We start from the raw sequence: 27,300 nt of genomic DNA on the forward strand, positions 1-27,300 counted from the left end.
ACAGCGTTGCGAACGAAACTCGAGAGTTCCACGAAACGCAATCTATCAGGCTGGCTGATCATATTACGGTAGGGGGGCCTCGTCGTCGCGATCTATCTCGATCGCGAATCCCAAAACAACGTCGACGACTCGATCGGGAAAAGAATCGCGTACGGGTCTCTCTCTCTCTCTCTCTCTCGTGCGCGCGCGCGCACGCAAAAACGTTCTCCTGTAGGGGAGGCGGTTGCAGGACACGGGGAACCGGATTCGTGGTGTCACGTGCGTGAAACTGGGAGGGAATGGTTTACCGGGCTAGAAACGTGCAACAGGAACGAGAGTGCACGCATCTGTTGCCTCCTGGTAATTGCGGCAGCGGCGGAGGGCTGGCATAGAAGCCGTAAGGGCGACGCACACGTGCGCGGCCGAATCTCCACATGAAAACACGAGCAACGGGATGCCCGTTGGATATACAGGGTGGATCACAGAATGTGATCAACTGCGGATTTTATGCATTTATCGTAAATGTGAATATGCAAAACATAACACATTTTCGTTAGACTGAGTATAAATGTTACTTTACTTTGGGCCTAACAAAGCTTTTACCACTAGAACTACCAAGGATAAACGCATATCTTTTTCGATCGATCGATAAATATGTCAAACTTTTTAAAATTTACAAATTTATAAATTAACTAATTTCTTTAATGTCGTATCGTAATAACAGTTACAAAAGTTCTGAGAAAATGTATTGTTATAACATTTTAATCATTGTTGTAACAGTGTATTGGCAAGTCATTTCAGCTTGCTTGGTAGTTCTAGTGTTAAGAAAGCCTGTCATTCTTTTTCAATAGAATTTTTAAAGTTTTCACAGAAATACTAACGTACTGTTTCAGAAGAATTGCCTACAGGTTTGTTATTAGTGAATTTGGATTGAACACCATAGTGGGGTCTTCCATCTGGATTGGGGATGTCCAAATCTGTTTCTTAGAGGGCGAGATACATCAATCGGAATCCAGATGTTGGTTCAAGTCCAAATCTAGATCTATGGTCCATCCAACAAGACGAGTCAGTAAAAAAATCACAAAACGTGCGAAACCCAGCTATTGGCTGGCAACTGTCTTTGTCCCACTTAAATGGTCATCATCTACCTTTGTTTACAGTTACTGACTCGATTCGTTTGACGAGATATAGGTCTAAGTTTGCATTTAGGTCCAAGTTTAGAAATATATCCAGGCATAAGTGTGACTCCCAGGTAAGGACACAAAACATTCAGTTTCCCACTTGTGCATGGATATGCATCCAAACTTAACCCTAAACACAAACTTAGACCCAGATTTGGGTCTGGACTTGCACCTGGACTCCGATCGATACCATCTTCGCTCTAAAACGCCCCACAGACGATACGATTTGTCGTGCAACTGATCGGTACAACCCAGGTTGCTTTGTCCAACTCCCTGTACAACTCGTCGTATAACTTGTACAAAAAATTCTGTCGTCTATGGGGTAGCCTTAACGATCAGATTTGGACACTCCCAAACCAGGCAGATGACCCTGCCAAGATACTTAACCCAACAAGCAGTTCAACTAAAATCCACTAATGACAATCCCGGAGACAATTGCAGACTTTTCAATAGCGAAACACATATTTGAAAATTTTTCATAGCTTGCCCTAGTTGAAAGTAAAACAGAACTTAGAAATCCTAGCAAGTTGTAGACACTAAACTGTCCCGTTCCTTCGGCTATGTAAAAATCATAGGTTCCATTAAACCCTCGCCTAGCGTTTCAATATACTAAAACTGCTTCGTGTGTATCGAACGATGGTTCCGAATATTTTTTTTTTAGCAACGCTGTACACGCGCACACACACGTACGGGATAATCGGGGGATCCCAGACGTGCGACTAGATGAACGGAACGAACAAGAGAAGAGGTCCCTCGCCCTCCTCGAACAGCCGGAGCCGCTCGGTAATTATCTAGGGGAGAGGACGCTCCATTGTTCTACGCTAGTTCTGCGCCCAGGTAATAGCCACGTGTATGTCCGGTGGCTGGGACACGGTGAAGGGTTTCTACGTATTGGTGGGACGTGTCCCGCGGTTCCGCGGGAAAAGAACGGCTGGAAAGAACACCGATGTTCTAATGAAAAGATAAAGGAGATAAACGATGACACCTACCGTGATGTATACACCTTGGTATATACCTTATCCAGGAACCGACGTATAGTGATGCAGAACGCTGATATAGGAGTTCAGAAGCTTAATTTGGGTGTAAAAATGACAATTTCGGAACCAAACTTGGAAAGCATATATTTAATGTTCATATTTATTAAAAACATACAAAATTAATAAGTAATGTTTTTTAATAATAATTTTTTTTATAAACAAAATAAACTTTTTTTTACGGAGTTATCATTGTCAATCACAAGTTCTTTTAAAAAAAAATTATTAAATAGGCGTTCTGTGCCACTGTGCGACGTCTCGACCAGGGGTTGCAAAGAATAACGAGCGGTATTTTAAATACAAAATGAGGGGGGGGGGGATATTTAAACCCGCTGGGAAATATTATTATTCTTTGGCCCTTTCGATGGAAGCTCGTGAACTCGATGCACCATTTTCATACGTATAGTTGACAATACAAGAAAAAAAAAACGCAGGATCAAATTGAAGTTATTTGAACCAGGAGGCCGGCGTAAACTCGGTCCAGAATCGTGCCCCAATAAAGGATACTTCCTCGTATCCGTGCGAGTCCGTAAAAAGGATATAAATCTCCTCTATAGCTAAAGATAATTTTATTACGGACCGTATCATAAGTTACTCGTTTGGCAACTGTCCAGCAGCCAACATCCCGTTCGTTCTTTGCATGCAATGGCCACAAGGATCCTTCGACTGTCGCGATTCTCTTCGGCGAGTCTTTATCGTACATGATGAAACGGGACACCATTCTGCATGTATGACCCTTTAACACACCGATCCCTGGGGCTACATCGACCTCAGTCTCGCCGATCGTGTCCACGAGGAGTGACCAAAACACGAGGACGTAATATCATTGTTTCGAGGGGGAAAAGGTTCCCCAAGAGGAGCTTAACGACACGATTTTTCAGCGTGGCTGACCAATGGTTTTAAAGGTCATTGGCCAAGGACACGCACGGCGTGCAACGACACGGACGTAATGAAGTTTCAGCTGGCTCCGTTCGCCGCCGCGCTAAGGTTCGCAGTGTGTACGCTCGTAGGGTTAATTGAATTTATGGCTCAATATTTCGAGCACCGACCGATTACGATCAACGATAAGCCGCGTCCCCGTGAATCTTTCGCGATGGATCCCCTCGTTAACGAACACCCGGCGCCCGGGTCCACTGAAACGAAACCCCCAATAATCGCCCGAGAAGCCGATTCTCGATTAGAACTGTAAATATTCTGATATTCGAATACGAGTAATTTATTCGAAGAATTCGAACATGTAGTACGAAGTTCTCGAATAATTCGAATAGTCCGAAGTGTTCGAATATTTGAATATTCGAATAGTACCTATAAAGTACAGTCATTCCTCGATGAATGCGACAATGTAATCAAAACAGAGTAAACAGAAGCTAAGCAGAGGCTCGGCTTCTTGTAAAAGAAAATTAATGAGGGGCTGAAAACCTTTCTGCCTTGCCACGAATGATCCGAAGAGGACCGAAGTTCCTTGCAATTATCGAAACATTGCTGTAATTGAATATTCGAATGATAAAAGTGATCGAATTTCGAATTGTACCGAATACGGATTTGAAAAACAAATAATTGTAAAGGTCAATGTGAAAAGAATTTCATGGTAAAGTGTGAAAAAAAATTTTATGCTCAGATTCATTTTCAATACTTGGAACAGTTTTTTGCATCTCTGATGACGCTCTCCAGGATGAACGTAGAGGCGTTGAAATCGCTCTCATAAGACTAGCCAACCCCTACTCAAGGATTTGACTTTTGCAGAATTCTAGGAGAATCAGTTCAGGATTCTGCATTTACGCACCGAGAGGATTGTGATCATTGGACCCATACTTAACCACTTTTTGCTCCTCTCGGTTAATACTGTAACGTTCTAAAGGCGTGGACCCTTTTCACAGCCTTCATCAGCCGAGGGTCAAGCAAGGTACAATCCCCTAAACCTTTCGTCGTCGGTGTACACTAACATGCAAACTCTGCTTCCACTAGGGGAAAAAGTGTCGTAGGGGAAAGGCGTTCTAGAACTTGGTATCGGGAATTACTGAAATTTATGCCAAATTAACATTCGATTTAACAATTATTTCAGTATTTGTAATACATTTACCAAGTGGTAAGAGTAGATATACGTTCAGCTGTACGTGGTCCATTACGAGCGTAAATTCTTCAAGGATCGCGGAAACTGACGAACTACCGCGAGCCAGATGGTGAATGTAATTGGAAGAAATTGGTCGGAGTTCCGAGCAGAGTTTTCCAACAAGGAGTTTTATCCGCGCGGGGCTAACAAGGATCGCATTGAAAACGGCACGAAACGGAATTTCAACCCCGGGTAATCCAAGCTGAATTCTCCAGATATAACTCCGCCGAGCGTGCTGACTGAGCCCTGATGATCTTTAACCCTAGAATTTCCGAACGGGAGGGGGAGGCCACCGCCAACACGGCTCAGAACTTGGCCCAGGCACGGCATGTCATAAACTCTATTCGAAATTGTTCGTATGATTGAAATAGTTCGGCTACGAGAACTCGCGACGCCGAATACTTTACTAGGCCGGCCCTGGCTCCGCATTAATCTTCAATTTCGGTTGAAAAATGATCTTCCCGTCGATTTATCCACTGATATATATTCGATTCCTTCCCCGAAGAAATCGAGGGCTTCGTCAGGGACGAAAATGTATTAAGATGCATGGCCAAGCTCTGATCGGCAAGTTCGGATGAACCCTTAGACACTGATAGCAAAGGGGATTCGTTAACTTCGAACATCAGAAAATATTGTAAAAATTCGTTCAATATATGTATACAGTGACAAGTATTTCTACAAACGAAGAAAATCAAATATTTCAGTGCTAATATTAAATGTAATCGATTCTCAGCTTCAATAGGCTTCAAGCAATCTTTCTTCAAGAGCTTCGATAATTAAGAAATTTCTCATCAAGAGGACTTCGTAATGTACTGAAAGAATCCAAAGCGATCGTGTTTCGTTGCTTAACCTTTAACCAGTTAGAGAGCAATCTTATTAGAGGAGGTGGTCTAAATACAGATTAGGACATAAGTATGGGCTAGTTGAAAGCATAGGATCATGTTAGGTACTTTACCATCACGGGAATAGTGTGAAACTACGACTCCAAAACAAAAAGAAGCTTATTTTAATTTTATATCATAAAGCAAACATGTTTTAGATACATTGAAATGTTAGATTTTTACAATCTTCAACCAATTTGGAAAGAAATCCTCGAGTAAAAATGCTAGCCCACATTTAAACCACCTCCTCTACTTGTTACACAAATCTCATTGCCTATTACATAATTAATTGTTTTGCATTCTCGTGTAAGAAACCATCGAAATAAACAAGCATCGTTTTAAATGCGTGTTCAATAGGAATAAAATTCTCATCCGCCATTCGACGTATACACGATGACTGGCGACGTAATGGTGGCTCAGGGACCGAAAAACGCGCGACAGGGTGTATCGATATTTTTAATCGAGCGGAGAAGCGACGAGAGCGAGGGCAAAATCGCGCGTGGCGCTGAATTAAACTACCGGCCCAGCTGGAAGAACAAACGAGCCCGTTAAGAACAGAGGGGAGGGATCGTTAATGCGTCCAACATGGTGATAGATCGGCGTGGACTCGTTTCTCCGGTGGAATCTCATTAACCGGATTGCTCGATGACTCGAAACACGTTAATGCTCGCGCACACGTTCCCACGAATCGGCATCAATCACTGTCGGCCAAGAGGAACTTCAAACGTTTCACGAGCACGCGTGATTTATATGCACCGATTCCAGGCGAAACGGTATAACCTCCCCTGACTGGAACGCCGAAAAAGGGAGAAAACCGATTATTCCTCGACCGAACGATAAGGTTCTCTCTCTCCTTCTCTCTTGTTCCGGTGAAACTCCCAACGCAACTGTTTAATTGAACCTCTCGGAAGCGAAACTTTTAATTCTTACGTATTTTATATTCATTGGTATCAAACTCTTCAATAATATACTATGCAATATTCGGTTGATATTTCCGATTCAAGCGGAAGCTCGTCAAATCTTATCAAATGTGTAAAATAGACTGAATTTTAACCAAAGGGGTATTCTAGAGAGTAACCGCGAAACTATTTGGCATTTATAGAACACTTCCATAGACAAAATTATAGGTATATAGATGGAAAATTGTGGGAAACTACATGGGAAATTGTAGGAAACTAGATATAACATTGTGGGAAATTAGATGGGAAATGTTAAAAAAAACTAGATGGAAAATTATGGAAAAGTAGACAGAAAAACACAGGAATATGTTCCACGACTTCGAAATCCGTATACCATTTGAAATTCCATTTGGCCAACACACGCTGAAAGCGACAGGATATCTACCCGGCCCTTTTACACGGTAATGACGGTACAGAAATATTATTTTCTGCCGGCAAGATGAGGCAATTATCGGTAGCACAAGTGCGCGTCACGGGTAATTCGCTGGCACTCGTCGTCGCGAGTCCATGCAATCGGGTTTCAGGATGAAACCGGACACGAATTTACACGGCGATCGATGCAAACTGTCATTTTGTAATTTCCCGCGATGTCGGGTTGAAACGAGTCCGCAGACAGATCAGAAAGCAACCAGAAGCAAAGAAACCCTTTCCTCGTATCGTCAGTTCGTTTCTCGTCTTTTGGTGTATCTGCAATCGTTCCAAAACTGAGGACAGATACGAATCGAGATTTATGGATCAAGGACATGAAATCTGACTCCAGGAAGTACATACATATTTTTATATTAGATGTACTTTCATCACAGACGACGTGGATGGTTATTACCTATGGACTTCAATTCCGAAAATAGGTAATCAAATAAAAAGTTCCTGCGAAGAAATACAGAACAAGCGTAATTAACATTAAAGCAACCTATAATTCATACGACGACTAAATATACTTATATTCAGATATAAATTCGTGGAACATTACTGTCGTGTAATACTAGAATCCCGTGAGATCCAGAATCAGTCCTATTTCGGTCGAATGAACCGCAGATAAAGTAGAACTCCATTTATCTGAAACCGTCAGGGGACAAAACAATTTATATTGATAACAGGATCGTTCATACAATAGCAGTTCACTGATTTTCCCGCACTACCTACGATTTTTCGTTGAAATAACCGAAGTTCTTAGAAATGAAGTTCGTATAAATAGAGTTCACATAGCGTTCACATAGAGTTCAGCTAAATGGAGTTCAGATAAACTTCGTCCCAATAAATGGAGTTCGGATAAATTTCGTTTCAATAAATAGAGTCCAGGTAAATTTAGTTCCATCCCGCCATTTCAAGTCTTTAGGTCTCCAGAGTCTCTTCACCCTTTATTACACATCTCTTTCCTAAAACGCGTGGGCCAGGTCTACGCGGAAAAAAGAGTCGTCGGCTAAGACGCGACGCGATAAGTGGGAAGGTTAAAGACCGGCCAGATCCATCCCGGGCTCTGCCTTGAAACGCTGGGGCCAGGAACGGAAAACAATGGCGGGTGTTGCTGGATGTATTGCAGAAAGTCGAAAAAAGAAACGAGACGATAGGCGAGAGAGAGCGAGTGGGCCTAGAGGTAACTGGAGGGAAGAGGAACAAACCGAGGGAGAAAGGGGAATGGAAGACGGACGAAACAGGGGAGGACGAAGAGGGCGAAACGGGCCGTTGCTCGAGGGTGACAAAGGGTGGCCCGCGAGAGATGAAGAGGGAGGACCGAAGGGGGACGCTGGTTTCGCCGGTCGATGTTGCTGGTTTGTTGTACCTTCGCGCGTTCGCGAACACCCTGTGCGTGTGTCGAAAGATGTACGTATTTCGGAACGAAAAGCGTCGGGTCGGTGCAAAAGTCTTTGCTAGAATTCCCTCAGAACTGAACGAATTATACGTAATCGTCTCTGTGATTGTGTAAAATGTATATTCACATCTTCACCTTTCGAATACTTCGTTACAGAGAGGAGATACGTCTTCTCAAATGTGGGAACGTACTCAAAGCAATATAATTGGATAATTAAATCGAAGAAGACGAGGGAATCGTAGTATTGTTGAAGGAATGAAAACACGATTATGTCAACAAAAATCTGAAGACTGTAGCAGAATTAACCAAAAATGCTACCCCCTTAACACTTGGACTGTCACGTCACCCAAATATGCATGGGCGTAGGCAAGTTATCAGTCAAGGGGAGTGGGGCAAGTGCGTTTTTTTCCTCTGGGAAAGGGAGGGGAGGCAAAACCCAATCTTTTTTCTGCTAGGGCAAAAGCCTCTTTTTTCCGTCCAGAGGCAGGGGGAGGCAAGTGCCTTAAATAGCATTTAACCCCCTGCCCCCCTGGCTACGCCCATGCAAATACGGTGGCCGTACACGTAAATTGTAAAGACGAGTGGATTCTTTAAATACTGTTATAAAATTTTGCGTAATATTAATATCGACAATATAACTTAAAACAAAACTAACATCCCCTATTAATTATTCGCATACATTTTCGACGATTTATAACGTGAAAAACGATATGAACGGTGTCTGGATACGTACGACTCTTTTCACTATAGCAGACAACGTGTTAAAGACTTAAGAAGATCGGTCAGTATAGATTGACACAAGTATACTATATTGTTTTAAAAGAGGTTCTCGCGATCCCTATGTAGAGCAATCCGTAAGGTCACTTTACGTTGTTTTCTCGTCAAGAACAGCCTATCAGTTCCAACCAAATAAAGATGACTAGTCACACCGCTTCGTAAATGATTCACGTTGATTATTCTACGACATAGAATGTAAAACGATGATTAATGCTCCCGGCTGATCCAGTGAATCACGCTTATCAGAATCATCAACGCCACTAGCACACAAAAAACTCGAAATCTTACAAAGTTTCCGACTAGAGTTCCGAGAATTGACAAATTCGGTTCCAATATACCGCCAAGTAAGAAGACACGATCCACGCGGTTCGGTTCCATCCATCATGGCGGGTCGCCGTTCAGGTTTCATTAACAGCCTCGGTAACAAAGAGTCAGGCGACGACGCTGTCGCATCACCCGGTATGCACGTACGTACACCAAGTGAGCAACCCCCCGGGCGCAGGTCTATGACACGCCTATATCTATTTGGAAGCGTGACAGCTCGAGACTAGTGTACGGGTCACGCGCGCGCCACACCATCCGGATTTCAATTAGACTAATGCACCAGTGCCCGTTTCGAAACGAATGATTCGTTCTCGCCTCGGATTGCGACCCGCGGGACGCACGAAGCACGAGATCCCGGGCAAAACACGTGCGAACCGACGATCCAGCATCCTCTATGCTCGCACCTTATCGCCACCGTATGATAAGAGTTACGAGTGCCTCGAATTGGATTCATTATCTGCTCGCCACGCCGCGGAGCATTTAAACCGTTTAAAGAACTCTTTAGGGACGCTCAACGCTTTTTTGCCATATGGGAATCTGAGCGGTTCCATTTGGCTTTTTCGTGAAATTCTGTAACTGGACTAGATCGTGATTTGAATTTACTTAAGGTGTCGAGTTTAAGCATGGTATTGGTACAAACATATCATTCTAGACATATTTTCATTCCTAGGCCAAATCGGATCACTTGTGTGGAACGGGTTAAACTGGATCAAAAAGGATTGAAGTATACGTCTAGGGTCAATAAAGAACACAGTAAGCGAAACAGACTGAAATTTGTCACTGTGCAAATCGTGGTACGAATACAGTGACTTGGTAAAACGCCACAGGGTGCTGAACGGTAGTCCCTCAGTGCCTAATGACAAGAATTCAAGAACAGACCTGGACTGATCCTCTTTGAGATCTGACGACTGAATCGAGGTATTTGGAGCTAAACCCTACTCTAGCAACAACCGTCCAAATACAAGTTATTATCCTATAAACGTGTCGACAATGGTAAACTGGATGCATAAATCGTCCTATCTCCATGAATAGAAAACACTATTGAAGTGCCTGACCTAAGTCAATAACCACCCCGTCGGCAACAGGCAAGGTCACTCGAGAGGTCCCCAGGAAGGTCTCCGCATTCGTTCTACTTGGAATACTCATATTACAAGGCTCATCAAATTTCATGAACCCTGGGCCAAATGTCTTCCTATTCTACGTGTACGCATGTCTCAACCTAATGTAGAATTTTAGCTGCTCGCGAGTCCAGTAAAAAGTTTTGAATATTTCTATATATAATCCACCCACCGTGCAATCCACCAACCGCCTTTGTTTCCACCCACAACAACGACGATAATGTTTTCAGCGCGAAGGACACAGAGAACCTTATCGCCGTCCCGTAATCTCACGAGCAAACTTCTACAGGCAAGCAACGCGGGAATAGTAGCAAATTATCGTCGCGTGACAGCATAGTTGCAGATCGGCGATAACCTTGAAATCGTAAGCAGAATTAATCGGCCGTGGATCAACAACAACCCACGTCGAGACGGCGCGACGCGAGAAACGTATACACTTTCAAAGCGCATGCGTGTCGCGTCGACGCGTGCGCCGTGAAAGTAAAATGGAGGACTTTCTCTTCGAACTCCCCTTCCCTTGGTCCACGCGTCGAACGGCAGCTTAACTCCATAGGAAACCGTATTTAAAAATCATTCATATCTAACCGGGAAAATTAAGGCGCAACCGTGCACGATGCGGTGTTTCTTTGACGCCGTGAATGGTTCATGGCTAAAAATAACCGACTGGCTTTATGGTGCGTCCGTTACGACCGCCATCGTCCCGAAATACCGGCCGAGTGTGTTAACGCTGCTAACGGCCGTGCAACTGCATATCCCACTGGAAATTTACACACGTTCCGTAGAAATATTTCCCTGTGACATGAGTTCCACTGTGGAATAACGTTGCACAAGTACCCCCCAAATGAAAATGGGGAAGGTAATAAGGGTGCAAATGGGGATACACGGTGTTCCATACCATGTATACAAAGTATGGACGTTCTGACTTCTAGTTAACCCTTCCATTCCCGCTGTTGTCATACGGCTACGCACTCTAAATTACGAAATAAAACATCAGCATATAATAACTATAGCTAAAAGCATATAATAACATTATATCTAATGCGAATTATTATATATAACTGTGTTAAAAATAAAAATATTGCCAAATTGACAACGAATGGAATATGGCATTAGACGGTTTCAAGGATGTTAAAAAGTTCTTGCGAATGAATATGTTGTATAATATACGTAAAAACACAATAAAATTTTTGTTTGGTAATTTTTAAATAATTCAGGAATGAAAGGGTTAAATTCAAATTTCTTTAGGAGATAATATATTGCAAACCTTGTTTTAGGATGAATCGGTCAAACCTATCAAGATTAATTTGTAAATTTTCGTTTAACCCCTGAATCTAACGCCTCTAGCAATCGTACAGACGAAAATCTATCTCACTAAGGACCCATAACGGTGTCGTCATGGAAAAATGTACCCTTTGTGTAGCATCTGTAATTCCCAGCGTACCATGCAAATCATCGAACCAGAACGACGAAGTTATTCGTTAAATCGTTAGTTCAGAGTTAAATCGATGCGTGTCTTCCCCGGTAAAATTATTCGACGCGATTTAAATCCGAGGGCGAGGACACTCGAAATGTCGTGGCGGCGAAACGGGTGTGTTTACGCGCGCGCGAACGAGAGCGAGTACGATTCGTTTTCTCCCTCCGGTTTCTCCGTTTAGTCTTTTTCTCGGCCTTGATCGCTCCGGCATGGAGCAAGGACCGTGGAGAAAAAGGAAAGGAGGTATATAACCCGGGAGAAGAAGCGAGGATGCAGTGAAATCTCTCTTACTTCCCCTGTTCGTTGGCGCTGGGACACACACAGAGCAGCGTGCATACGTTCCTACGCCACAGCTGTGTTGTGTGCGTATGCGTATGTATATATATGGAAGTGGGGAACGACTTCGAGAGGCGGCTGCACTCTCGTATCGCTACGAATGGTTTTGTCCCGATTGGAAAGTCTGTTTTACAGGCGGCTACGAAGCTGGTCCTACAGGAGGAGCTCTATATACAGGATGTTTCAGGATGACTTTAAAAAAAAAAACTCTGACAGACTGTGATATGGATAGGTCTAGATCCTGAAGAATTCATATTGATCTTTATATCGTGAACTTAAGAAAGCAGCACCTTCGATGTTCGATGAATATTTTCCTTTACTTTAGAATTCGCTAATCTTTTATTAGATGAATTCAAGAGCGGCAGTAACGTTGAAGTTGTCACTATCATTATTATTTTTAAAGGAACTGATGTATGAATACAAGACACCACAAGTCCATTTACGATGTCGTGAAGTCTGCACGATTTAACCAACTTGCATCATTAGCATATATGTATATATATATATACCCGCAATTTTCCAGGTCACTGTCACGGAAGCGTATATACAAGGTGTATCACCTGATTTTGTCACCTTGATTTTCTCGCTATTGTTACTCGTAGCAATCAAATATTGTTTTCCTTTTATACTATCTGAGATATTTGTAATTAAATAACAAAAATTTCGTGTTACGGGCCTATTTACCATTTCTTTTTTCAAATGATGCCAATAGGTTAATAGCAATTTTAAAATTCTGTTCTGAGAAAGCGAGAGGGGGAGAGCGCAAAGTCACTCAACAATGTTGCGGAAGCGAAGGGAGGTCCCGTTTTCGCGGCGGGCACTTAGCAGATCGGCGTTGCGGTAAATAAAACGGGGCCGGTTTCACGGTTCGATTCCCAAAGCGCAACCGTGTACAGCAAACGATTATCGCAAGGTGTGTAATGCATACTCGCGAGGCAACGGGGCAAGAGTGCAATTTGCGTGGCGCCGCTCGCCGATCCCGCGCCATTGGCCACGCGCCAACCCAATTACGGTAACGAAATAAAAAACAAGAGCGCCGCTCGCCGATCCCGCGCCATTGGCCACGCGCCAACCCAATTACGGTAACGAAATAAAAAGAAGAAGAAAAAGGCAGATTTTCTTTCTGGCTTTTAAACGCTTCTCGTAAAGATCACGAAACGCGCGCGAGATTTAATACAACACAACTTTCATACGACCCCCGCGTAAAAGTTGTCCTACCGGAAACATTTCGGTCGAACAAAATGGCTTACAGCCCCCCTGGCTACTGCTGCTCCGGTCACGTACACACGTTTCAACCGGTGGATTAATTGCCGGTACCGCTCACTCGTTTCCGAGTACAAACGTTGTTCGAGAACGTGTGCAATCGGCGAATGGCTACGAAGAAAAGAGGAAAATTAGCGATTCCACGGTATGTACATAATACCGAGGGACTGCGATTCCCGGAAAATGTCTGACTCTCACAATGGTACACAGATGGGAAACGATGAGTCGTACGAACGAAGCGCGGCAATCGACGACGCGAAAACGTGACGATGCATCAAGGAAGATGGGGAAATCATTAACCTTGCCTGTTCCGTGGGCAACGAAGCATGGAATTTGTATGCGTCATACACACACACACACAGCCCCGCGGATGTCTCGAGCAACGCTTAAAGAGACACACGAGATTACAATGCATTGCCACACCGCCTATCCTGCGGTCCCAGGCGACAATGCATACCTCTTAGGCTGCCGAAGATAATGGACCTCCTACCGTTCGATCAGTCGACCTCTGACACTGGTAGAACGATTAAGCCAGCATACATCAGAGCGATTAACCCTCCGCGCAGTGTATTGTATTGGTTCAGGCGATCGTGCAGACGACAATGTCTGGATCTACTCGAATCCGTAATGTTTTCAATTGCATAAACATTTCAGGCATAGGTCTCGTTCGAACGATTGTGCTTTCGATTACACTTTGTTTGATGTCTAAGGGTAGTTTGTTCTTTAACAGTCTAACATCCCCACCACCGTATCTGTTACCTATTCTTTTGTCCCACTGCCCGGAAACATGGCTTTTGATCGACTTTAAAGACCCTTCACCCTAGATCACTAAACTACCCTGTGACTTACATTATTACGAATCATTCGTAAAAATTACAACCGAAGGAGAACATGTAATATTTCAGAAAAACACGACTTTTGTTGAAGTAGAAATCTACCGTAAGTATTTATAATAGTCAGACTTCAAAATAATAAAAAATTAAGACAGTATAATTCTTCAGCACAACCTGGACACACATGTTGACCACATTGACAGTAACGTGCCGATTTTCTGAAAATCACGTATTCGAGATAGTAACTTTTACAATAGCTTAGTGATCTAGAGTTAATATGCTTCCCTAGTATTCCCACACTAGGTCAGTCGAAGCGAGAGTGTACATTAGAAAGGGACAACGAAGATCCCGGTAAGACGAAGGAACACTCACCTTCGCCAGACTTCTTGGAGATACCAAAACCGGCGGTCGATTTTCTCCATCCTCTCCAGTTGTTGCACAGGGACTCCGGCTCGCTGCTCCAGCTGCATAACGAGTCCTCTTCGAAACGATCGGAGTCCTCGAAGGAGAAACGATCGGTACAATCGGTCCCCTCCCACTCCATTCTCTGTGCACCAGGTTGACCGGGGCAGTCCTCGACGGCCCCGGGTCCGGGGGACGCACCAACCGGTCCTGTGCCTCTAGCCCCGCCGCCAGAACCACCACCGCTGCTACCACTGTTCCAGCCACCACCCCCGCCCCCTCCACCACCGCCTCCTCCTCCGCCACCCCCTGCGCCATCACCGCCGCGCCTGCCACCGCCGCTACCACCCACCGCCACGGGAGAACGAGCCAGGTTGCCCGCCAGTTTTAATTATCGGTACGAATCGACACACGCGACACTACGGGCCACTGCGCCCCCAGGACGACCACCACCGCGTGCACTCCGACGACGGGGCCCCACCGCAATCACGAAGCGACGACACCGCCGCCGTCCCTCACGAGCAGAGCCACCGTTCAACCTGCTAACCCGTCACCCGGTTCACGAACGATCACCACTGCCTGCGGGACAACAGAACGATAATTATTAGGTGGTTCAGGCTCTTCACGTGCTCTCGAACAGGATCATCACGCGTGCCACCTCACCCCCCGCCTCCTGAATCCTCATCCTCTTTCAACAATTCGATATAGCCGGTTGATAAGGTGTCCACCTTTATCCAGGTGTATAAAAGACTCGGGTGAACGATATTTTGAGAGTGTATAACGAAATTAAAGGACTAGGAAACCTAGCGGATAAAGGAGCTTGTATTCAAACAGCGGTGGTTCAATTAGGTCACCGGGATCAGGGCATTTAAAAAATGTTTGGGATTTCCTTTACAAGCTGCTGGAATTAGGTAAGTGGGCTGCTTTTAGGTATGTAACGAGAATGTGTCACGTTAATATGAGTGTTGGAATATTGTTTATAGGTGGCACACGTGATAGTTATACCGGTAATTGATGTAATGATAATGATTGTCAACAGTCGGACTAGGTCACGCATGCAACAGGAGCGACGAGTGTGTGTTTTAAAGAGTAAGAAAATAAGAAGACGAATGGCCAATATTCTTTGGGACAGTCCCCTTTAATTGTATGTATATGAAAGTTGATGAAACCATGGATTCGAGTCCGCGCGCGGCGTAATTTGTAAATCCGAACGAACACTTCTCTAACCACCATTTTGCCACGGCCAACAAGGCGCCCGATATTTCCCCCTCTGTTATACTCGCAGTCATCGGAGACAGCTACGGCAACCGCTACTTTCAACCCTTGTGGACAGTTTGGTTCAATTTGACAAGTACCGTTACCTCTTCGTTTCTTTCGTAGCTTTTGTATTGTTACTTCAACCATGAAATGTTTACGCAAATTTATAAATGTTTGATAGACTAATTGAGGAAAATTAAAATCAAAAAGAAGTTTTGCTTTCTCTGTTTCTATTTTCTATGGCTTGGTAAAATCTTGTCATAAATGGATAAAACCCGCAGTTTAATTATTACTAGTACTTTAATCGCGATAAATATACCTGTGTTTTGATAGGTAATGTGTACACAGAGTCCACCGGGACTTTTAAAGATCAAGACACGGATAATGTCACTGAAGAATTTACCGTTAGGTATGCGGTAAACAAGGACATATCTGAAATACTCATTTTATATTTCAAATAATTTATGACCAGATCTAAATCCTCGATGGTACAAGGTCACCTTTCACTTTCGAATTCTGTCATTCGGTCCGCTTTATATCTGCAGAAAATAAATTTAAATCACTTGTATATCATTCGTGTTGACTACTCTCAACACGTTAACGACTCAAATGGATGTAAATAAAACCTTCGCGAATAATAGTTTTTGTTCTGTTTTCTAAAATGGAACGATGCTGTCGTTAATATGTTGTCCATAATAAAAATGTATCACAAAGCAGGCAGATCTGGACATTAGTTGAATATTATTTTCATCTTGTTAGTTTCAGACATAATTTGACACATTGTATCCATTCTGGCAAAATATAACGGTAGAATGGAGAATGTAATAAAAAGTAGCGGTCGATCCACCAATGTCATCGAATACCATTTGTCGATAATTCTATATCTTCCAACTTGTTTTGATTCGAACAAACCAAACGCATTCGTCATTTCAAAGAAATTGACAGACAAACCAGGAAAATCTGTCCACCTACCCTGAAACATTTAAAATCTCTCTAACGCAAAGTAAAATAAAAACAGCTGATTCACGTCGCTAGAATGTTTGAACAAGCGTATTGATTTTCTCCATACGAAAGGATCTTTTCCGTATTTCGCGTAAGTTCGCGCGTACGGAAATCCACAGAAGATAAAAGACCGTACATGAAAATTCCAAATCAAGACGTTACTAGGGAATATTATAACGAACGTCAAATAGCAGTGTGTGATTAGGTTAGGTTATGTTTTCAGCCACGAGAGGATAAGAGAAAATTGAAAAGAGGGAGAGTTGTATCGGTGAGGCGAGGGATGGAGGCACAAGGACCTTGGCGGGTCGACAGACCCACGTCAAGAACGTGCGACGACCCCGACCCCGCCAAGGGGAGTGCAACCCCTCTCCTCTTTTTCTTACGTCTACCACCCCGTGTGCCTCACTGTTCCACCTTTCACACCTGTCGTCCACACATATTCGAACCCTTTTCCTGCTTACCTCACCCTCTCTAACGAGTTTACCGTTCCGTCACTGGTGCACTTCACACCCCTCCTTCCTCCTTTTCCTACTACAACTACCAACACCACCGAACGAACAGTACGAAACCAGAACAGAATGGGGAGTAGTACACAACAAACATAGATTATACGTATACACGCATGCACACATAGAACGGCGCACTCGACAATAGAGTAGGACAGCTGAGGCACCAGTGCCCCACCAGTTTTATGTAAGAGACATCTTGCACTGTGTCCGCGGTACCTTCCGCGAAGGTTTAGCCCGGCACGGGCACGCGAACGATTCGACTGATTTACGTTGGAATTACACACTACCACTGCACTAATCACCCAAAACTCCAGCTAGCCTACCCCATCGACGACAACAACAAATATGGCGAGCGAACCTCCTCCTGCGCCTCGCTGTTACGACTGCCGACTAACCGCCAGGTGGCGATCCAAACGCCGTTCCCGACGCTTCCCCCTCCATCGACACCTTCGTTTCCGATTCGGATGTCCTCGTGCAACATCGAGAATATTCACGCGACGCGGTTTTCAATTGAATTCAGAAAAACGGTAACCAAAGAAATTACGTTGCTCTGTTAAAGTGTACTTGTCTTAGATTAATTGTAACATTGACTGTAAATGATATTCATTGTAGACGGCATTGTGTATTGATTCCTTTCCTTTTCACTAATCATTTCAAGAACCATTGGCTTTTTGTATTATTGACGACACGATTTTTCACATAATATTATCACAAACTTACTCTCTATAAATGGTTTTCAAAATACGATTGAGTTATTTCTATTCTGGTGGTGAAAAGAATCATCCATCCGTCTTTCACGACCGAAAAGTTACTATGTAACCAAAATAGCAGTCCCCTCTTACCAGATGGTATACGACTTGTAAAGTATTTTGAAAGCTACTCTAAATACACAGTATTTGTTATAGAAATTGTACTATCGCAGTGTCACATTATCTGTGCAATCTCTTTGAATCAATATCGTGTATTTCTTGCTGCTCAATGTAACGTTTTTAATTAATACTTAGTTATTTCATACACAATATTTGTGATGAAAGAGACATGTGGCGCCATCTGTGTCAAAGTACCCCATTTTGTAGCCAATGGACGAATTTCTTGAACCTAGATGGCATCATAATACTATTTAGGCTACAATTTTATTAGAAAAGTAAGGTTTAGTTAAAAACATAAGATGCAACAATTTTCATTAAATAACATGAATGCAGAATATTTCATAATAATAGTATTATATAAATTTCATAATTAATTTAATATTATTTAATCAGTGTGATTTGAAACTCGCGCCTACTTCATACTACGTATATTAGGACCGATACTCAAGATAATCTTACCAGAGTGTACAACATTAAAAATTAAATTACACCTTTCTCTACTCATAGGAACATTTTTAAATATCTCATTAAAAAATAATCATATATATTCGACCAATGACAGTTTAATTGATATACCAAATTTTTCGCGCCTTTTATCCGAATATTTTAAAAATACGTTACTAGATTGATTACTTGAAATAGTCTGTCATACATTAAATATAATTAGAATACATACATGATAATTTAGCTTATAAACTATGTAAACAACATTTGTATGTAATATCACAGACGAAACATATGAATAGACCTAACATGCAATGTAATTTTCTGTCCCATGCTTCGAGGGCGTCAGAAGCCCCCTTACCATTTTAGTGTCAATACCCGACGTTACCGATAAAGCACGAATTCTGAGTATTATTAGCACAAATGAAGTGTTATATATTCCATTCATATTGCGTGTATCTATATGATTTGACGGGAATAAAAATATCCGATGCTTCAGTTTAATTCAAACCACGATTTACCCAATATTGCTGGTGGTTGGGCCGATCTGTCGACCACAATACAAACTACTACGACTACAACTACAGACGAGTACAGTGACAAAGTAGTAACAGAATGACTCCCCATTCGAAGATGCAGAGCCATTGGTAGTTGCCCTTTTCAATGACACAATTTGTGTCGGGCCTCTTCGGCATATAGCCTCTTCTTTTCTTCGGCAGTCCACCCACCTGAAACCCTCAAGCTACTCGGTTGTGGACGACCAACAACTCCAAAAGCCTGTATGATCGTACCACGAGTGTAATCGAGCAGGTCGTTCGTTTCGACAATCCTATCCTTCCGACCGCGACCGCGACGACGACCCCCTTGGGGTTCGCCGAATTTGAAGAATCGAAATCAAAATCGGAAGCAGACAGCATGCTCCGTCTGGACCAGTTTCGAATCGACGCTACAAATTATCCCGGTAGTAGGACTATCACGCGAAACCTACGCGAGCCTACCCGATCAGTACACATTCACACACAAGAAAGTATGCTACCTGCCTACCTAGCCCTATATTTAAAAAGAAATGGCAAAAGACAGATTCTCACGAACACACAACACTCCACGGTTCTCAAGCATACGCCCGGATGCAAATCAACCTAAGACCTAGGGAGAACGTCCCGGGACGTCTCCGACACCCGAGCGCGACTTTCAACATGCACACTCTAATAGGTACGTACCATTTTCCTGAAATCGACTGGCAAAGGCTAGCATCCATTGCGAGAATAGAAAAATTGTTTAAACAATATACGTATACTTAATATACTTTATATCGATTATGTGTTAATTTTCTCGTATAATAGCGAGAGACACGAAATCAGTACATATTCCATGGAAATTTTATTATAAGTATTATATAAAGCAAAGGTATATGTACGACCGATACCGGAGTTGTGAGAAATTGTTCCAAGAAACAACTACACATGAAATGTTAATTGATAGAAATCTAACCGACGCAATTCCACTCGCCTAACAACCACACATACAAGTGGAAAATACGTCGTGCACGGTAAGTTAACGCATTGCCAGTCGCATACACATGTTATTGTTATTATATATGAAATAAAATCATCGTTCCCCGCTGCTCTCGCCCAATCAAGTAGCACCTGGGCGCGTGAAAGGATTTGAGCAACGAACACGGAATAATTATCCTGAAAATCCTGACTAAAACAATTATTAGTTTCTGCTCTTCTAACGGTCTAATATGTTCTCATTGGTTCTCACTTCATTTGCAACAACCATGACTCGACTTTGTATTAACAAGTAAGAAGATCCTAATGTAAATTCATTTTTAACGACAAAAAGACTCTACATCATGATTATGTAATAAGATATTTGACTCTATACATTGAACAACCCTCGGGCGATTCCGTCGTCAAAGTAAATGTAAGACACATAACATAAGTGTAACAAATCATGTCACTTTGACTCACAATCAGAAATCTACCCGTCGCGAAATGCCTTCTTGTACATGGTCTGTAAGATTACATTTATCCAGAATTTTACGTTCTAGCTCAATCCATGTATATCAAAATCCACTATTTAATTTTTATGGCTGTCTTTGAGAAACGTGATAATACGTATTTCTGATATAATTCAATACGCATTGTTAATGTAATTGATAACATGCAATGCTTCATGAATATTCTTATGTGAATTAAAGATATAAACTAAAACAAGTGTTAATCTTAAATTTCTTCGCAGTAGTCTGGTATCATATGAAATCCTACATTTATAAATCAAATTAGTAAATAGTAAGTAGTGAAAAATAGTATTACTAATTACATTAGTAAATACATTTAACTTCAATTAATTATCTTATTTATCTACAAGTGACAGTACAACTGTTGCAAATAATGATTAACACACTAACGGGTGAAATAAAATTTGATTAACATGCTAACAACCATAAAAATTGACTCTATTACCAGAGGTGTCCAAATGCTACCCACGAGCTACAAGCAATTACAAGCCTCCCCTCGTGGGTTTCCTCCACTACCGACCTCAGAGTGACTCGACCAAGTCAAACTAAGACCCATAATGAGGGTACCTCCGGAGGGAAAGAATGCTGCTCATAAGCAATAGATGGACACCTCTGCTCTGCCCTTTATAAAAGACAGAATACTCATTCCTTCTGAGCATATACGTCTACCATACAAATATGTTTGTGGGACACAATACATGCTGGTGAAACACAGTAGTACTTTCACAGCATTTAACGCTCACAATCCATTAAAGTGGTCGTGAGTACACGCCAGTACGCCTCGGTAGTCTACCCGTGTACGTAACCGTATGCGTTCTTTGCCAGTGGCAACGAAAACACCGGCCACGATAACTGGAAATCGCAATGCACTTTTCAATAGTCATACATGCACAACGTGTTAAATTGTTACATATCGATGCACAGGTGACATAACTTAATACGTCTTCTTTTTATGCACCGATACTTTATTGCGATTCCCAGTACACGTGTTCCACTATTCATGGAACTTGCAAATACGAATGATATCTTTGTGTCTTGCGACACTGGTTCCGGTTTTTGAAACGTGTTGTCGCGTCTCCTGGTGTTGCGCTAACTGCTACAACATGCTCATCTGAGAAGGCACCACCATGTTTTCTCCTCTATTTTAAACATACCGGTGTGGCTTCCGTTCTTTCTACTCTATATTCAAATCTATTATCTACATTTCTTTTACACATTAATGAATTCAATACTATTTTTGTACCAGCTGACTGTAGTTGTAGACTATTGTGAATTTATTGTATTTTCTACATTCTGTAAATTTCCTCACGTAAATCGTATTCCATTCTACATTTATAAATGATACCAGACGACGACATTGAAATTATAAGTAAGCAATGTGACTTCGTTCGCATCACATTCACTTCTATATCAAACTTTGAAAGTTGAACTCATAAATATACTTTTAATATAAAATATTTATGAATTACATTACTAATTGTAAACATGGCATACAAGAAGACCCTAGCCTAGCTAAGGATATGATTACATATCCGCGTTCACTGTACTCGCCAAATTTAGCACGTATACAACCAGTCGCCCGTACCGCTTCGGACTTATCGTCCTACGGCATGATTGGGGACCAGAAGAATAAAAAAGCATGCGACTCACCCGATGAAAGAAGGGCTCCGTATAAGACAAGAATTTTGAATCAAGTGGAGCTTTGCCCGTGAACATCTTATTGAGTACTTAGTGATGAATGTGAGCTTTGCTGGACGACATTATCCTGAAAATCCTGACGAAAAAAATTATTAGTTACTACTCTTTTAACACGTTAATATTCTTTCATTCTTTCTCATTCAATTTGTAATTAAAATGATTCAACTTTGTATTAATAACAATTGAAAAGCAAAGATTGGATACTTATTAATTTAATAGAATTCAGTCATTAAAAAAAAGACCCTACTGGAAATTCATTTTTAAAGACAAAAAGATTAATCATGATTCTTTAATAAGATATTTGACTCTACATATTGAACAACCCATGGGTGATCCCATTGTCAAAGCCATTGCAAGACACATAACATAAGTCTAGCAAACATGTTACTTTGACTCAAAAACCTACCCATCGCAAAATGTCTTCTTATACATGATCTCTAATATAATGTGTGTACGGAACACTTTTTTTTAATGGAAAGTATCAAATTTTTCAATCATGCAAAATATGAAATTAGATCAAGCTATTCAATGATATTCTCATTGGATATCATTCTGTATTATCATTGTGTGATTATATTGGTTAGTGTAAGGAGGAAGTCTGAGATTGTCACATTCCTCCACTAACGTTTCATTCATCATATATGTATTCAATATATTCTAGCCTACAGAGATTCATATATACAATGCACTCAAGGATACGCATTGAATATTAAGAGTATTAATACTGCTTTGTCCAATTATAAAATGTTTATTAATTGTATTAGTAGTAGAAAATGCTATGTATAAGAAGACCCTATCCTAGCTAAGAAATACAATTTATCAATGTTACTACTCGAAGGTATGATAGCATACCCATGTTCACTGTACTCACCAAATTTAGCATATATACAACCAGTTGCCCGTGCCATGTTGGACTAATTGTCCTATGGCATGATTAGGCACTGGAGGAATAAAAAAGGCATGCAAAGACTCACCCGATGATAGAAGGGCCTACAGTCATTGCTAGTAGAACTTCACAGTAGGATGTCCGTTTTAGTGTTTGACTAAAAACAGAAAGACAAGACAAATTTATTATACTCAATATTATTATTATTGATAAATGTTACACGCTACTTATTTAGTTTATAATATTTATGTATTATGTTCTAGCATAATACATAACTATGCTGTAAGCATGTTTGTTTTTTTATTTAATCCACATCCTGCTTTTGTACATATTCAGAAAATCCTTACAAATACCAACATTGCATTAGTTACGCATACTTTGATACAAAGCATCATAAACTACACAGCTTGTATAAATCAAATTTATATCCGAAACTGTATATAAATGCAAATACAATAATCTCATACGGAAAGACACGAGAAATTGTTTATTTTAATACGATTTTACGACCGAGACACAGTAAATCACAAACATTTCAAATTGGAAATGTTTGTGGTTTACTGTATATTGTTATACTATATATGTATATTGTTGTACTGCATATTGTCGTTTAAATTTGTTAACATTCAAGGAAGCCATTTTGAATGCTTCAACTAAATGTATGAATTGAAAAAAGTGCACGAAAAAATTCTCATTTGATCTTAATACAAACCACGAAATCACGATTATTTCACTTACGGTTAAAAACAATATAAGAATAAGTAATGAAGTGTCACTTTGTTGTTATAATAAATGTTATAATAAATGTTCAATAACTTACCAGGATTCACCACTTTCCCGCCGAATTCCGTTTGAAGGGACTCAACGATACTCAAGACGGTAGTGCGTACTTCGAAGCGGAAACTCTGAAACAGAAAATAAACATGCATTTTAAGTAATTGCACAACGTTAAGAATAGTTACGTTACAAATGAACAATTATTGAACTCGTGATGTGTCGCAAAGATTTCAAATTGAGTCAGAAATACGTAAACATTATATTAATTAGTACACAGTGAAACCGAAAAGTAAAGCGATAACTACGGTATCGAATTAATTTGGGATTATTTAGTCTATATTGAATAAATATTAAAGGACAGTAACGATAGAAAGCTAATGAAGGTACTAGTAATTAATATATATGAATAAAGGTGAAAAGTAAATGTCAAACACTCACTTTAGTACGAGCAAACAACTTCTACGTCTTATTGTGTCAACTTCTCCGAGACGAATGACACTTCGGTTACACTCGACCGGTCTCGAGCAGTTCATTCGGCTATCTTCGGGGAATTGCGAGTAGCTGATTGTCAGGTCAGAGCGGTAGCTTCCCGCCTAATCGACTTGGCGGGAACAACATGTGCACCACTCCAGTTTAAACGACGAATGTAATACTTCAAAAAACATAATGCCAAAAATATATATGTATTTCGTCACTTATCCAAAACAATAACTTATTAAATGTCCGTTAATACGTATATACAGAATACTAAATTTATTCAGACTTTACTTCATGGGAAGCATGATCTGGGAAACTAACATATTTCTCGTTCTTGTAGATGAAAGCCAATGTCAAGGATAATAACAATCAAACGCTGATCGAAGAATTTCTACAGCGTCATATATCGGAAAAATTCTCATTTGATCTTATCACAAACCACGAAATCGCGATCATTTCACTTACGGTCAAAAAGAATAAAAACGCAACAATATAGAAATATATAATGAAGTGTCACTTTTTTGTTGTAATAACTTACCAGAGTTCACCAATTTCCCGCCAAATTCCGTTTGAAGAGAGTGAACGATACTTAGGGCGGTAGTGCATACTTCCAAGCCGAAACTCTGAAACAGAAAATAAACATGAATTTTAAGTAATTACATTACATTAAGAATAGCTACGTTACAAATTAACAATTATTGAATTCGTGGTGTGTCGCAAAGATTACAAATTGGATCAGAAATACGTAAATATTACATTAATTGGTACACAGTGAAACCGAAGACTAAACCGATACCTAGGTATTGTATTAATTTGAGATTATTTAGTTTAAATGGGATAAATATTAAAGGACAGTAACGATAGAGAGCTAATGAAAGTATTAGTAATTAATATACATGAATAAAGATGAAAGGTAATTGTCAAACACTCACTTTGGCAGGAGCAAACAACTTCTGCGTCGTATCGCGTCAACTTCTTCGAAACGAATGACACTTCGGTTACATTCGGCCAGTCCCGAGCGATTGATTCGGCTATCTTCGGGGAATCACGAGTAGTTGATTGGTCAGAGCAGTAGATCCCCGACTAATACGACTTGGCGGGAATATACATGTGCAGTAATCCAGTTTAAAAGATGAATGTACCACTTAACAAACTCCTTGAAGAATCTATATACCTGATACAACCATGAGACAGCGGGTAATTGGCGCATGTTAATTGATCAGTTTCCGGAAATTTGGCCCAGTTTATAGAATAGAATTTTTCTCTTACCTCAATTTGTATGAAATTAAATAACAATACATTAAATATTTTCGACAGTAGAATATTGATAGCAATCACATTTTCGGAGGTATTTGTTAAATATTCTATCAGCTATTTTGTAATGCAAATAGTTATTACTTATAAGAAGCAGAAATCGAAATATACGGAAACTTGTGAGATATGGATCGTTTTATGCACTTTAACCTGCAGTAAATTTTATTTTATTGTAAATTATTAAACAACGACCATGTCTGAATGTTTATGGCGATGTTAACTAAATATTATGTAATTTAAATGTGTTTCAATAGAGCTTTATGCGAGAAATACGTAAAAATTTAGGAATTCTTCAATCGACGTTTGATTGCGATTGTCCTTGAGAATGACTGTTACATATTTTAGAATACATTTTTCAGTTTATATCAATTCGCGCGAAATTATTTCACAACAAAGTGAATATTTTCGGCAATATAATATTTACAACAATCACATTTTGGGGATATGTTGCCAAAGATGTAAGATGTGGATTTACGAATAAAACATAGTTAAAATCATTTAAATAAAATAATTAATATGTCTTATTTCGCGAAAATAATAAGACGTGGTTGTTATTGAATAATTTGTGATAGAATGCAAATTATTAATTTGCAAAAACGTCATTGCAATATCTACATCTTACATTTCATTCTATATTTCGATTACCATTGGTTATAATTAACAACAATTTGCATCATAAAACACCTGGCGAAATGTTTAACAACATATCCCGAAGATGTGATGGTTATAAATATTACATTGCCGAAAACATTCACTTTGTTGTGAAATCATTTCGCGCAAATTGATATAAACCAAAAACTCTATTCTAAAGTATATAACAGTCATTGTCAAGGACAATAACTATCAAACGTCGATCAAAGAACTCCTATTCGCGAAAAATTTCTACGAATTTCTCGTACAAAACTATACTAAGGTATATTTAAATTAAATAACTTTTAGTTAACAATTGCCACCAACATTACGACACGGCTATTGTTTAATAATTTACAATAAAATAAAATGTATTCCACGTGAAAGTTCATAAAATGATCCATACCTTGCAAGTAAATTAAAATCTCTGTAAATGACAATAAAAAAAATTCAAACATTCTATTAAGTTTGCTCCATTAAATAAAACAACTGTTATATAAAACATTTTTTCGTATTCGTAATAGTTAGATTACTATAATAGCATATATACATTTATACCGGGCCTACATTGTATACATATGTGTCAAACTGCCGTTCAGGCCGGGCGAGAAAAGCAGAACATTCTTCCTTGCTTGCCTTGCTAGCGAAACCGGGACAATAAGTGTGTTTGTATCGCTATATACAGTCACGAGTGTGTGTGCTGTGCGTCTCATGGTGTCCAACGTAGTTCCTAAAGTCGGAAACTTTTATGTAGAGTGCGCTCGAATTAGCGTGATTTTCTTGGGACACCAAGACCAAGTCCCATAAGATGTTAGATCCAGTTAGATCTATTCTTATATCTCGTCTGTGGTAATATATAAAACTGTATTCTTTCTTAGATTGTTTACTGTTGTTATACTGAATAGGTTATAGTCTATTACGTTTGTTTGATGA

General features: G+C 40.5%; 1 protein-coding gene across 1 annotated transcript in view; it reads right to left on the reverse strand.

The window, feature by feature from the left end:
* LOC107194673 (zinc finger SWIM domain-containing protein 8) overlaps positions 1–14,743 on the reverse strand; it is a 107,941-nt gene extending 93,198 nt beyond the window's left edge. Inside the window, exon 1 of the mRNA XM_015584330.1 lies at positions 14,452–14,743. Coding sequence (XP_015439816.1) covers positions 14,452–14,623 — 172 coding nt within the window. The 5' untranslated portion in view covers positions 14,624–14,743. The remainder of the gene's footprint in view (positions 1–14,451) is intronic.
* Positions 14,744–27,300: the final 12,557 nt, after the last annotated feature.

The sequence above is a fragment of the Dufourea novaeangliae genome, unplaced genomic scaffold (assembly GCF_001272555.1).
Source record: "Dufourea novaeangliae isolate 0120121106 unplaced genomic scaffold, ASM127255v1 scaffold12, whole genome shotgun sequence".
NCBI lineage: Eukaryota > Metazoa > Arthropoda > Insecta > Hymenoptera > Halictidae > Dufourea > Dufourea novaeangliae.